Source organism: Amia ocellicauda, chromosome 22, assembly GCF_036373705.1.
Source record: "Amia ocellicauda isolate fAmiCal2 chromosome 22, fAmiCal2.hap1, whole genome shotgun sequence".
Taxonomy (NCBI): Eukaryota; Metazoa; Chordata; class Actinopteri; order Amiiformes; family Amiidae; genus Amia; species Amia ocellicauda.
In genome coordinates this window covers 11,672,166-11,686,490 of record NC_089871.1, presented here as the reverse complement: position 1 = coordinate 11,686,490, position 14,325 = coordinate 11,672,166, and the positions used below count along the sequence as shown (strand labels likewise).

The following is a 14,325-nucleotide window of genomic DNA, read 5'->3' as shown; positions in this document are numbered from 1 at the left end:
CCAAGCGCACGTGCTCCACCCCCCATGCCAATCCCCTGTCCCTTAAACACACACACAGCACAAAATGTTTTCTGCAGCTAGTGGCGCAGCTAAGTCATTGATAGGTGAACTATTTATTTTAACTGATTTGTGTTTATACTAATCAATTTAATAAGCAGGTGCGTGCTTGAGCGCATGGGGCCACAGTGCCGAGGACCCTGTGACTCGCTGGGCTCTGCCCCACTGCAGGGGCGAGTAACATCCAGACTGAGACCGGAACTGGAGGCTGTCATTTCAGTCATTTCAGCAGAACACGTCTGACGAATGGGTCCCAGAGAGAACGAGACTGAGGTAGCCCTCTTAATGTTCCGTCTCTTTGCTTTTCTTTCTTTCCTTCGGCCACTTATCAGAAAAGGATGATGGAAAACTGAGAGTCACTCGGGTATCTGCACGATTAAAGAGGTCGAAGGGGAAAGACATGCTTGCAAGTTTCATTCCTGGTGTTTCTAAAGGTGTGAACCTGACTGGGGCTAGTGCACACTTCCCACCAAAGGATAGAAATTACACACGCACGCACATGTCTCAAAAAGCTTGAGCCCTCACCTTGAAAAGTTTTCTCTCGATAAAGCAGAGTCAACAAACTAAAGCTCAGAGTAGTGGCAGCACAAGGATGGATTGGGAGGTGGGAATTTTTAAAAAAAATGCAGCTATAGCCAAGCAATAAATAAATAAATAAATAAATAAATAAATACAGATTTATTTTGTCCTCATTCCAGTTGAGTACTGATGGTTAACTTTCTTCTCTGCCTCAGACCTGCTTTGCACGGAAACGTATGCGCTCGTGTCATGAGGAAATCACCAGTCCTCCCTTCCTCTCCGCTGGACCTGTTCCTTCCCTCTCCACCGCGAAGCTCATCACGCAACCGCTGCTTTCGGATGCATTCGTGACTTCCTTCCTTCCCACCTCCCCTCTCCCCAGGCCCAGCTTAGTGCCCTCTCTGTGTGACTGTCCGGCTGCTGACTGACTGCGTGGCTCGAAACTCCCAGGTCCCGCATATCTTGTTGTCTGTTCGGTTTGCTTTGCAGATTTCATGCTGTGTGTTTGTGTGTTTGTGTGTGTGTGTGTGTGTGTGTGTGTGTGTGTGTGTGTGTGAACCTAAAGGAAGTGTTCTTGTGCAAGCTCATCTGCCTCTTTAATTGCCCCCCCACCAGGCATCCATTTTGGAAAACCGCTTTAATCCAAATCCCCAAATAAAATGATGTGACGAGGAGAATGCAGGCGAATGGTGCCTGTTTTTGTCCCTTTTGTTTCTTCCCTTTTTTCTCCACGCCCCCCCCCTCCCCTTCTCCCACCCCCCAATATATAGTAAACCGTGCGAGAGCAGTAGGCCTGCACCTCTGCCCTCAGCCCCTCTCCCCTCTCCCCGCCTCTCAAAGGATGGTTTTGTCCAAGTCCACCTTGACCGGCAGCGGCCCTGCCTCCTCGTCCTCGTCCGACTGGCTGATGGTGACAGCAATCAAAGGCGTCAGAGTGTAAGTCGTATCTTTCTGAACGTCGTCCAGGAGCTCCTTGTCCCCGTTGATGCTCAGCTGGGATTAAAGGCAGGGCAGAGAAATGACAGAGCTTCCATTAACACCGGGGTTTGCATTTCTACTTGCTTCATTCACCAAGATATTCACCAGGCCTTCAAAGTCAAAGTGTTGGGTAGGATTAGGGACCTGGGCTCTGGTTATGGCTGATACTGTAGTGAATTATGCCAGTGTTGCAGTAGGTGTGACTGTGGGCAGTGTGGGGGTGTACCTGTGTCTTGACGTGCTGCTCGGGTGCGGTCACAAGGCTGGCACAGCTCAGCCACAGCATCACCATGATGGACAGGAAGAGACAGGCAGCCAGGATCCAGCGAGGAAGACCAGAGCGCCTGGAGAGAGAGGGGAAGGTGGTTATGTGGTTGAACTCTAAAGGAAGTACTGGCTGATTGTAGGATCTCGATCAGATACAGAAGCTTTTCGCTCAAGTCCTTTGCAATGACTTCACTGTGTGCAGGAGCTTTGTGCAACACCCGGAAACGCAGAAACCTACTCCTGCTCCTGCTGTGCCTCTCCACGTCTCCTCTCCTCCTCCTGTCCTCACCTGGACATGCAGCCCAGGAAGTCATGCTCCGAGGGCGGGACGTCGGGGTGCTGGGAGGCTGCCTTCCCCTTGGCACCCCCTCTCCCCGAGACCCTCTCCCCCTGCTCCCGCAGCCCTGGCGAGAACAACACAGCAGCAGCAGCAGAGAGAGCAGCATTAGTCGCTGAAGTATAGAAATATTAGTAGGAGTGGTAGTAGTATTAGGAGCAATAATAGTATAAGAGCAATATTATTAGTCTGCATGTGACTAATATTATCATTAGTCATATTATTATCAGTATTATTATCAGTTTAATTCTCCCCACACAGAGTCTGTTAAGCAACTAAACTGGGCAAGCATACAAGACTATCAGTGGAAAGTCAGCAAGCCCTCCATGTGGGTGTGTATATACACTCACCTAAAGGATTATTAGGAACACCATACTAATACTGTGTTTGACCCCCTTTCGCCTTCAGAACTGCCTTAATTCTACGTGGCATTGATTCAACAAGGTGCTGAAAGCATTCTTTAGAAATGTTGGCCCAAATTGATAAGGTAGCATCTTGCAGTTGATGGAGATTTGTGGGATCCACATCCAGGGCACGAAGCTCCCGTTCCACCACATCCCAAAGATGCTCTATTGGGTTGAGATCTGGTGACTGTGGGAGCCAGTTTAGTACAGTGAACTCATTGTCATGTTCAAGAAACCAATTTGAAATGATTCGACCTTTGTGACATGGTGCATTATCCTGCTGGAAGTAGCCATCAGGGGATGGGTACATGGTGGTCATAAAGGGATGGACATGGTCAGAAACAATGCTCAGGTAGGCCGTGGCATTTAAACAATGCCCAATTGGCACTAAGGGGCCTAAAGTGTGCCAAGAAAACATCCCCCACACCATTACACCACCACCACCAGCCTGCACAGTGGTAACAAGGCATGATGGATCCATGTTCTCATTCTGTTTACGCCAAATTCTGACTCGACCATCTGAATGTCTCAACAGAAATCGAGACTCATCAGACCAGGCAACATTTTTCCAGTCTTCAACTGTCCAATTTTGGTGAGCTTGTGCAAATTGTAGCCTCTTTTTCCTATTTGTAGTGGAGATGAGTGGTACCCGGTGGGGTCTTCTGCTGTTGTAGCCCATCCGCCTCAAGGTTGTACGTGTTGTGGCTTCACAAATGCTTTGCTGCATACCTCGGTTGTAACGAGTGGTTATTTCAGTCAAAGTTGCTCTTCTATCAGCTTGAATCAGTCGGCCCATTCTCCTCTGACCTCTAGCATCAACAAGGCATTTTCGCCCACAGGACTGCCGCATACTGGATGTTTTTCCCTTTTCACACCATTCTTTGTAAACCCTAGAAATGGTTGTGTGTAAGAATCCCAGTAACTGAGTAGATTGTGAAATACTCAGACCGGCCCGTCTGGCACCAACAACCATGCCAGGCTCAAAATTGCTTAAATCACCTTTCTTTCCCATTCAGACATTCAGTTTGGAGTTCAGGAGATTGTCTTGACCAGGACCACACCCCTAAATGCATTGAAGCAACTGCCATGTGATTGGTTGATTAGATAATTGCATTAATGAGAAATTGAACAGGTGTTCCTAATAATCCTTTAGGTGAGTGTATATATGCATGTATGTATATGGGCAGTTATTACCACAGTGCCGTTAAGGAATTCACAGAGTGCACCGGATACCCTGTCAATGCATTTCGCGGAAGAATATATTCTAATATAAAAAAAAAACACAATATCGTCTTTCACTTCACATTCAGGACTCGGGTTTCTTGCAATCAATCCTTGGCCTGACCAATGTATACAGTATACGATGCAAATCACAGCCCGGGGGCGGGGGTGGCCTCAGCCCTACACACCTGTGTGTGGCCTCAGTGTGTTGGAGCTCACTGGGGGCCAGGGTTTGTCCGCCACGTCCGACCTGGGGGCCTGCAGCTCAGGCAGGGAGTACGTGATCTCCGGCTGGCTCTGCAAGACAAACACAAGCGGCAGTCAGAAGCTATAGGGAGCAGCAGGGGGTGGGCTCTCTTGCAACTCGGTACAGTACAGTTCCCTACTGGCTTCCATTGCTAGGAGACATGACCCACTTCCCTATGCATTACCCCTGTGTGCTTCCTGAAGGTATCCAATGATGTGAGCAGTGGAGTCCACAGCATTCAGTTCATTTGGGCAAAAACTAGATTTATGGTTAAAAAAGAAAAATCTGAAAAAGGAACGAGGCTTGGGATGGAGAGGATTACACAAAGCAGCTGTGCTCTGCCTCTGCAAGGCCAACTGGGAAACTAAGGCCTCCAGACCCACAGGTCCCCTGGGCCATTGAGGCGGGTCCCCTTCCTTCTCCTTCGTTAAAAAAGCCCCCTGCTGGTTGCTCCTGGCCCCGCGCCTCGTTAGCGGTAGATGCGTTTCATTCCGCGGTTCAGTTTGCCCGTCTCCTGGACGAGTTCCCGATACCTGCGGGAGAATCCATCGCCTCACACTCACTCCCTCGTCCCTACCCTCCTCCCCTTAATTCCACCACTCACGCCATCGCTTCCAGTCATCTTTTTTGTTTTCTTGTTGCGCTCTTCCTGCCGTCGAAGGCTGTGCTGTCCTGTCTCTCAGCCCCGCCCTGGCAGACTCCAAGACTGGCATCACCACGGTTTGTTTACTCTGCCTTCGCACGGCTCCCCGGGGGCCCCATTAATACAGGATTTCCTCTTCCCCTGCAGAATATTTCAGGATGAGGAGTCGCAGCAGAGCTCTGCACTTCTGGACGCAGACGGAAGTCGCAGTCACCAACCTTAGGCCAAGCGTTCCAAAGTGCGCAGCGTAAAACTCAACTGAATGGGCAAATGTGTTAAAGGGGAGGTAAGAACCGATGGGCTAAATCAGTCTTGGGTCCCGAATGTGTTTCTTCAAGCCAAATCCGGATCAATGTTTCAGTCCAAGTCTGAGGAAGACCCCTGATGGACTCTGCAGCTTTGGCCTGGATTTGGGCTGATTACACACATCTGCAGAGCACACTGGCACGCTGGAGAATGATCTACTCTTCGACATGGATTTGATTTTTCATTCCACACCTTACATAAGGCTTTTGGAGAGCGCATGCTATCTTTTCGCCTTGCAATGACTAAGTCTTTCATGGCACTCATCCTAGAACACACTGGGCAACCACTGCTTTACTGGAAGACTTTCAAAGCCTTGTGCAAAATGTCCTGATTTTTATTTTATTTTTCATCGCTACACAACCTTCAAAGTTAAGCATATGTATAACCTGGGCCTTCTGAAGGAAAAACACTCTGGCACTGGCTGCGCTATTTTTTGTTTTAATAAAACTTCAATTTCACCAACTGAAAAATCGGGATCAGATTTACCTTTGAAAATCAGCCCGTTAGTACCAGGAATAAATACGTAACAAAACCGTTCATGGAACCAATATTTGAGAGGGACAAATATCAGAGCTGTGTGTGTAATATATATATTACTCACACACACGCACACAATATTCATTACACAAATATATATTACACCCCCCCTTATTAGGTAATTTTGGCAGATTTGCTGTTTGGCCGCTGTAAGTTATGGATTAGGCCACACATGCTCCAATGATTCCCTGGGATTTCCAAGCGGAATGCAGGATATGAGCTATAAACATGGGATGAAATGTATCGAGATGCTCAGCTTATTCCCAAATACAGCAGGAAATGCACACAGTATGGGCGATGCATCTCCACAGATGGTGGTGGTGGGGGGTTTGTGAGCGGGGGCCGGGGGGGTTGCCTGCTAACACACAGCAATCGTCATAATTTTTCAGTCTTTTTTTTGTATTTTTTATTGTTGTTGATGCTCTTGCCGAACACATTAATTCCAGATGTCACCGACGAGAAGAGGGGGAAAAAAAGAAAAAAGGAACTCTGAAAGTTCCGTAGGAAGTTAATATATATTGGCCACAGATTGGAGAAATCTAACCATCAGCGCAGTGCAGCTTATATACATCTGTGTTGCATTATTGGACAAAAATGCCAAAGGTAGTTTGATTACTTTAAAGCGATGCGAGCAAGAAAGATCCTTACTAAATTAAAAACAATCAGATTTTAGTTATTTATTTCCCTCTGCTCTCTCTCTCTTTTTTAATATGCTGCTGCATGCATGTGAACTCACCGCAAATTAAAAAAAAAAAAAAAAAAAACACCAGACCCCATTTTAAACAGCGTTTCTCCCAGTCGCTTCGCATCGGACCAGCGGGCTGCACTTAGCTGCATTCCTACAGGGAGGAAACGTCTTGATTTACCCTGATTAGGGCTGAGGGTTTACAGGGAAAAGAAATGAATGAAACGAGTAAACACTATTAAGCAGGGAACTGGATTGAGACAACATAACCAATGTCAAATGTGCATTTGTATCATTCCAGCCTGTCATCGCCACATCGCCCCCGCCTCCAACTGTCTGATTCAATTCTCTCTTCTTTCAAAAAATATATTTTATTTTAAAACGAAAAAAGCAGATGAGCCTCTGTACTTTGACTCTTAAAATCCCAACGCTGGTTGCTAGGCCCCATGTAATCTCCCGGTTCTCTGTGCCGTTTGCATAGCATTTTATCGATATCCTCAAACGGTGCAGAGGTCACCCTTAGAAACAGATTGGGTGAACATGCGGCGTGGGTGTGTGGGTGCTGGGAATGAACTACCCAAACCAACTCTCCATAATGCCTCCACAACCATCAGGTTGACCCTGCGCTAGGATCGATAAGCCACCAATCAGGGAAAGCCAAAATAGCCTCTTCCAGATCTCCTTCTGACACCATTAACTCCGCCCCCTGCCCCGCCCACCCACCTCACCTGGAATACCACCACCTTCCCGTCGTCCGCCTGGAGATAGAACGTCCAGGTGGAGGAGATGAAGCTCTGGGCGGAGCTAACGATGTTGCTGCACCAATTAGAAACTACGTCCAGGACCGAGGGGTGTGTCCTGCGGGCCAGAGCTTTGAGCTACAGAGACGCAAGGGAGAGACGGAGAAGAGGAGCAGACACTCAGAGTTCAGTGCTGTGCGTCCGTCTGGTTAGCATTATCCACAATGCACTGCTCCATGTGAAAAGAATAACAGGATAAATCATAATAATGCGATAACATTCTTTGGCGTACAACAAGAACTTATGAGGTTTTGCTTTATGTTAATTGTTAATTAGTTCTATTCTGTAATTGATTAATCATGGGGGAAAGCGGCAAATTTTCCTGAGCACTGCGGCTCTACCAAGGGGAGGGGGGGCATCACATTAAAACAGCGTGGGACAAGACATTCACATTTACAAGCACGCTTTTTCCAGTTCTCAGCTGAGGCATTTCTGCACAGCAATTAAAAGAGGATTAGGGGGAGATTTCAGGGGGGGAGCGCTTACCCTTCTCCTCCTGCTCTCGGCCTCCGAGGGCTGGCTCCCACAGCCGATGCTGCAGCCCTCCTGCTCTGCGGCCCCACTGTAGGCCTCCTGACAGGCTGCACAGACAGACACACACAACGGTCAGAACGCCCCATCGCAACGTCACCCGGTCCACCTCATGTTAATGCAAGCGTTCCAATATCAACACAGTGGAGCGAAGCCCAACACCCTCTCTGCTGCAGTTAGAAGGACAAGGACTTTAGTACACTGGACGGCAAACCCTCGAAAGGAGAGATCCCGGGGTATGTTTGCCATGTGTTTCGGTTTCACATGTTCCCTACCCCCCAGAATCGAAACAAAACAGGCTTTAATTAATTTAATGCCCTCTAATTGACCGAGAGAATGTTGGGCTAACTTATTTTTAATTGCGATTTTCCAGTTCTTGGATCGCACCTCGGCTCCTGGAACGTTAATCGCTTAAGGGCACTAACTTCCAGTGTTTGTGTTACAGAAACTCCCCCCGAATGAAAAGACAGGGTCGGTTTAATTTTGTTTTGAATGTACAGCTGTGTGAGAGAGAGAGGGGAGAGAGAGAGCTCGGAACGGGAACATAATTTTGTTACAGGTTCGAAGTGGTATAATCGAATCAGTCTCATTATATAATTCCAGTAATAACCTGGAAGAACCCAAAGAAACAGACAACCTCAATTTTGCCTCCCCTCCACCTTGGGGCGTTACATAACGAGACGTGGAGTTTACAAAAGTTGGGGAAAACACAGGGTTAGCAAGGAATGTGATACTGGGGCCTCTTAAAAACTGACTGTGCACAGGAATTCTATGGCAAAAGTGTCATCGGGCAGCTCTGGCATCAGCACCATGATGCAGCTCACTTCTGTGGGAGCACTGCCAAGTAGGGTGGCCACTGACGGAACTGAAGAATACTGGACACCCTGGACATCAGCTGAAAACCGGCCTGTCCTACTGCCAAGTGGCACAGCCTGATTTGGAACCTGTTCTCCCCAGTCTAGACTGTAGCCCCCCACCCCCGTATCTGCCACACATACACACACACCCACAATCTTACCTCCCTGGCATTCCTCCCGGCTGGTGTTAAAGCCGGCGTTCCCGTTCACAAACTGGCAAATGGAGAAGAGACGGCAGCCGCGGTGACACGCGTTGAGTACGGGGTCCTGCAGGGGACACACAGAGCAAAGCCTCAGAACAAAACAGGGAATAGGAGTATTTGTGACGCATCATGGCAAACGCAAGATCAAAATGAAACTTTAAAGCCATCTTTTAAATACCAATTACATTATTTAATATTATACTATGGCAGATTATTCATGTTTTTGTTGTTGGGGAATGTCATACGGCATGCATGCTCCAACAGGCCAAATAAAATCAAAAGAAAAAAAGAGAAAATTCCAATGAAAGCAGATATGCCAAGACTACATCACAAGAGCCCCATCGAATGTAAACAGTCATAACAGTGCCTGCTTTTTGAGCTTTCTTCCATGCACTAAATAATAAGTCCAGATATTCTCTGGCTGCTCTCCCTACTCAATCCCCTTCCCTGGGTTTAAAAACAACAATTTTAGGACATTTAAAATCTTTGTTTTCATTACACTAAGACAGGGAGGAAAATTAATATCTAGGGAAAATCTAAATTAAGCTGTTCCATTGAGATATATTTCAGAGTTTCGGAGAATACGTGACGGGGGTATTTCATGACACCTATCAAACACTCACACACACACATACACATCCCTGCCAAGCACATTTCTGCTTCTCACTTTTAGCAATTAAGGGTTTTATTGTTCTCATTTTCAGTCACCATCTACAGAAACTGAAATGCTCTATAAAAATCATCATCTAACTTGTCTCCAACATTATCCAAAGACAAAGACCTGTGGGCTCCTGTGTGTGTATTTCAGTTTAACTTATATTATTAATTCATGATTTAATAAAGTTAGTTATTTAGTTATTGGGTTGCCTCTTCTGTAAAATCTGTACTCTACAGATTTAACCCAGCTGCAAATAGAAAACAGCGCCCCCCTCTGGGTCAATGCAGATTTTAAAGCACCAACTAATGCTGGAGGAACCCGTGTGAAGCACAATATTAATAAATGATTAATACTTTATTATTATAATAAATCCTTTTTTTTATGTAGTAGACTAGACAGGGAATCTCATTCATACATTAATAATAATAATAATAATAATAATAATAATAATAATATGACAACAAGTGTATGATGTAATAAGAGTTGTAGTCCCAACGTTACAGTGCAGTACAGTACAGTACAGTACATAAAACAATATAGTGTATTACACTGTAGTATCACAGAGCAGTAGATTGTATTGTGGTTTAATACAGTGTAGTTCAGTACAGTATTACAGTACAGTATATTAGGGAGAAGACTATATGCTTCTCTAGGGCAATAAACTAGGCAGTAGAAATTACTTCAGTGTGTCAATAATTAATTAATTAATTAAATATAATGAAATAATTATGCATAAAAAGCATTGGCAAAACGTGCAACAACCACACATTAGTGCATTTGACTGTCCCATATGTGACATTTGTTTGGTCTAGTATGACACTCCTGGCTGCCCTGTACCACACTTCCTTGTTGGGCTTACTGGGATGGTATTTGTGAACCAGTATGATTACGCAAATGATGAATCCTTAGGCTACAGACAGACTAACAGAATGTGACCTACACACAGGCCAGCCTACATGGCATCCTGCAGTATCACCGCTTCTCACATAGGAGTTGTGTCTGACTGTCACCTGCAGAAACACCATCTGCAGACATTTTAAATTCTAGGTACATTATCGGTTTCCGGCTCATCGATAGCATTATATTAAATGTCACAGCAGAGAGAATGCGAGAGGGCATCCATTATTAACTTTACAGCATAAGCAACAATAACACCCTAATAATAATTATGATTATAGTATTATTATTATTATTATTATTATTATTAATAATAATAATATCTCACATGAAATATCTAAACGTTACAATAAATGACAGACGATACAATACTGTAGCCTATGAAGCCGTCTTGTAAATAAATGAATAAAGAAACATTTTTGTCTCCATGCGAATGGAAACAGACGACGCATTCAATACTGATGTTTGGAGAAGAAAATGTTTCGTTGGCTGCTTGCAGTTTCCCCTCACAGATGTTGCACTAGAGCAGAGGATGAAAAAGCTGCGTTAAAACATGGATGCCTTGATTCCCCCTGAAAGATGGAGCTCGTTAAATAAGCACACCAATGTCGGTTCAGCTGCGACAGGGTTGCACGAATTGCACCGACGCATGACGACGCTGATATGGACATTATCATTATCATGATTGCGATATGTTGATATTTACCCCTCGTTATGTGGCTAGGCTGCATACGGAATAATGCATTATATTAAATAAACAAAGCTTCACATCCGAAGTCATGAATCGATGCAGTCACTTACTCTCAGGGTGCTCTTGTTTTTGAGGAAGAGCTGGCATTGGTTTTTGCAGTAGTTGATGTCGCCCAGCTGGTTGTCAAACAGGTCGGAGGCGGCGGTCAGCGCCACCAGGAGCAGCGCCACCAGGGCGGCCAGACCGCGGACCCGGCCGCCGCACCGGACCATGGCGAGGGGTTCGGAGGCTCGGAGGCTCGGACCCGCACACACACACGCCGCGCAGCACTGGCTCCGGACCGGGTGGGCTCTCTGAACCGAGGGGGTGGGGAGGCTCTCTGGGTCTCCGCTTGTCCACTGCCTGGGTCCGCGACTCGCTGGTGCTGGCTCGATGTGGGAGTATGGGTATGGTGGATGACGTCATTCACAACATCTTCACCATCACACACACTCACATCCCATAACCTCACCCCCCCGCCTCTCCTTTCTTCTCTGTGCGAGGAGACAATAAGAGAGGGAGGTAGTTGGTGTGTATTATTATTATTATTATTATTAATAATAATAATAATAATAATAATAATAATAATATGTATAGAATATTATATGTGCTAACTCGGAGTTAGTGTAGTAGTGTGGATAGCTAGATGCATATATAGATAGACAGACTGATACAGAATCATGTGATGAGAAACCCTACACTGAAGGGAAGCAAATCGCCTCCTTTGTTCCATGTAGGCAGGAGGAGGACAAGTGCTTCTCTAACAGTTTAGAATTAAAGACTGCAATGGGTAATTTCCCAGGCCTCGGGGTACAGGATTGATATATATATCTGCCAGTGTTTCGGGATTCCCCTTGTTATCTGTGCATAACGTCAATGCTGGATAGACAGACACAGGTCCATATGCACGCAGACAACAGGCCTGCAGGTGCAGCACATCCTCACCCTGCAATTCAAACGGTGCAGTAAAGGCCACGAACTGGGCAGTGCTGGTGGAGCAGGCTGCGGGGGGTGAGGGTGTCCATGGCGCTTTCACGCTGCCTTGTGCCGCACTCAGGATCTCTTATCTCGCCTTATAAAGGTTTATTGCTGCTGACACTCGGGGCGGCCGAAGGCGGGGTGTAGCGAGAGGAATGGCGTGTCTGTAATTCATCCCGCTCGCATCAACGAGGGGGGACGTGTGGGAACCGCCTGCAGCACAGCTAATCAAGTCCATAGAAACAACAGCAAAGTGTAACGTCTGCATCAGTCATCAGCACAGCCCCGGACCAGCGATTCTGGGTGGGGAGGGGGAGAGAGAGAGAGAGAGAGAGAGAGAGAGAGAGAGAGAGAGGAAATAGATTTGTATTTGTATGCATTTATTATAAATTTAATAACAATAAGAATCATGATAGTATTGCTGTTGTCACAGTTCTTTGCGTGTAAAATACAGCTGTGTTGTGGCGTGTGATTCACCTCCAGATAAAGGTGTGCAGTCGGCTCGGGAGTGGCACGATGCGATTTAAAAATATGTATAAACAAATTAGGTTAAAACTGATAACTTCGAAATTGATCCCCTTTATGATATGAAATACTTGCTTTCGGAATGGTTTCCTCTATAATGGTTTTAACCTCCTATGGGCTTTAGAGAGAGAAATCCTTATAATTGGAAGCAATGGAAAGATACAACGCTGGTTGTGTGGGAGGGCTAGAGGTCCCGAAAGGTTCACAGGATGCAGTGCGATATATTTTGTGTGTATTATCATTCTTATTCTGATATATATATATATATATATGTCAACTGGGAATCGACGCTGTATGGAACCGCACAGGCAGCAGAGGCCGGCAGCGATACGAATTACGCAAAAACTGGCATGAAACTGGCAGCGCTTCAGATGACACAGCGGATTAACCAGATGTTTCTGAACAGCAGGCGAACAGCAGGCAGTGCTACTGGTGTTGGCAATACAATACAATACATTATAATATATAATTGGGGCACTTAATATTGCCTACATAATATTGCTAGCTGTTCACACAATTAAATGTGACATGTTGTGTTTATATATTTGTTTGTTTTGAAGTTGAAAATAAGTGTGGCTATGAAGTTTCAGCTGAACCGGTTTATTACGCTACCGTCATTCAAGCTTCATTCTAAGTGCACAGTAATGTAGCAAAAATGCACCAGGTACACCAAATCCTACAATGGAAATTATACTGAATATATACTGAACTGCTCGAAATGAGCAATTAGCAATTAGAATTTCTCTAATTAAAAAAAGGAATTCGATTAGAATGTATTTGCTTTTTTTTCTTAGAGATTTGAGAACAAGGCAGCCCTATAACAGATGTGATAGATAAACAATCCATTATTACAGAGACACTGTATCCACGTAGACCGTACAGAAAGCCACAGAAAATGTATTTGTAAAATGTAACAATGTAAAGAATTGTGCGTATCACCTCAAGACCTCAGGTTTGAGAGTTTACCTGGTGACTCAGGTACCCGGCCCAAAAGTGCGAGCTCCCGTGTGCGGTGGGGGTGTGGGTGAGGAGCTGACTAAAACCAACCCGTCTTAGTTTCACAATCCCCAAACAACAAAAGAAAACCAAAAAACCCCACAGAGACAGTAAACCGGCACTACTCTATAAACACCTGATGACAGAAGAGAAACCTATGTGTCACTGCAGCGCCTCACAAACGCTGAGTCAAGACCTGGCTACTGGATTTGAACAGATTTGCCCCCCAGCTCCAATTAAACAATGTGTCTGACCTTAACGGGAAACAAATACTCGTCATATGGCAATTAAACTATAACCCACACCGTGACCAGCCGAGAATGGTCACACACACAAAATAAGAAATAAAGCCCTTTAAAGATGACCAGCCAATGTCCTTTCTTGTCGAATTTACGAGTCCTTGGATTCCGGCAAAGGTGACGAGCCGGTTTCCGGCCAGAGGGACAGCTCGCTGGTCAGTCGTGTGAATCACCCGGCCGACCCCCCCACCGCGACCCGGGGCACAAAGCGGGCATTGTGCGCGCTGGCCCGGGACCCCTGCACTGCACTTCACGGCTATTGTACATACAGGCCGGCGACGCTATGCAGGGCGAGAGTGACTCAAGGGGCCCATTCATCCACAGAGTGGCCCCCACTCGCTAGTACAAGTCAAACATTAGTCATTCTGCACCCCCTTCACACGGTTAAGAATAAGAGGCTTTTTATAGGGCAACACCACAAGATTAAACACTTCCGATGCCCATGCAATTCCTATGTAGGTTTCAATCCGAATGTATTAGTAACTGCTAGTGTTGCGCGACCACACATACTGGTTAAAAGTACAGGCTTGGACACTGCACAATCATGTGACGAATTAACATGATTATTATTACTATAAACAAAATCATCCTTTGTGCACAGGTGTACAATCAGCAATTGGACTTTTTTCTAATAGTAGAAAGTAGTAGTT

At 45.8% G+C, this 14,325-nt stretch overlaps 1 protein-coding gene across 1 annotated transcript; it reads right to left on the bottom strand.

Annotated features, from left to right (window-relative positions):
• Positions 1 to 1,362: 1,362 nt before the first annotated feature.
• On the bottom strand, positions 1,363 to 11,331 carry tmem59l (transmembrane protein 59-like). Its single transcript, XM_066696027.1, has 8 exons — positions 10,949 to 11,331; positions 8,551 to 8,656; positions 7,488 to 7,582; positions 6,930 to 7,079; positions 3,972 to 4,080; positions 2,111 to 2,225; positions 1,781 to 1,898; positions 1,363 to 1,569 (listed from the first exon to the last, which is right to left on the bottom strand). Exons 1-8 carry the CDS (start codon positions 11,108 to 11,110, stop codon positions 1,411 to 1,413), a joined length of 1,014 nt encoding a protein of 337 aa, XP_066552124.1. The 5' UTR covers positions 11,111 to 11,331; the 3' UTR covers positions 1,363 to 1,410.
• Positions 11,332 to 14,325: the final 2,994 nt, after the last annotated feature.

What these genes read in the sequence shown, in the direction of transcription:
- tmem59l (XM_066696027.1), bottom strand. Translation starts at nt 11,110, where the DNA reads ATGGTCCGGTGCGGCGGCCGGGTCCGCGGTCTGGCCGCCCTGGTGGCG. An exon ending in CCGGGAGGAATGCCAGGGAG is followed by an intron (nt 7,583 to 8,550) that starts GTAAGATTGTGG and finishes CTGTCTGTGCAG; the next exon opens with CCTGTCAGGAGGCCTACAGT. An exon ending in TTCCTGGGCTGCATGTCCAG is followed by an intron (nt 1,899 to 2,110) that starts GTGAGGACAGGA and finishes CTCTCTCTCCAG; the next exon opens with GCGCTCTGGTCTTCCTCGCT.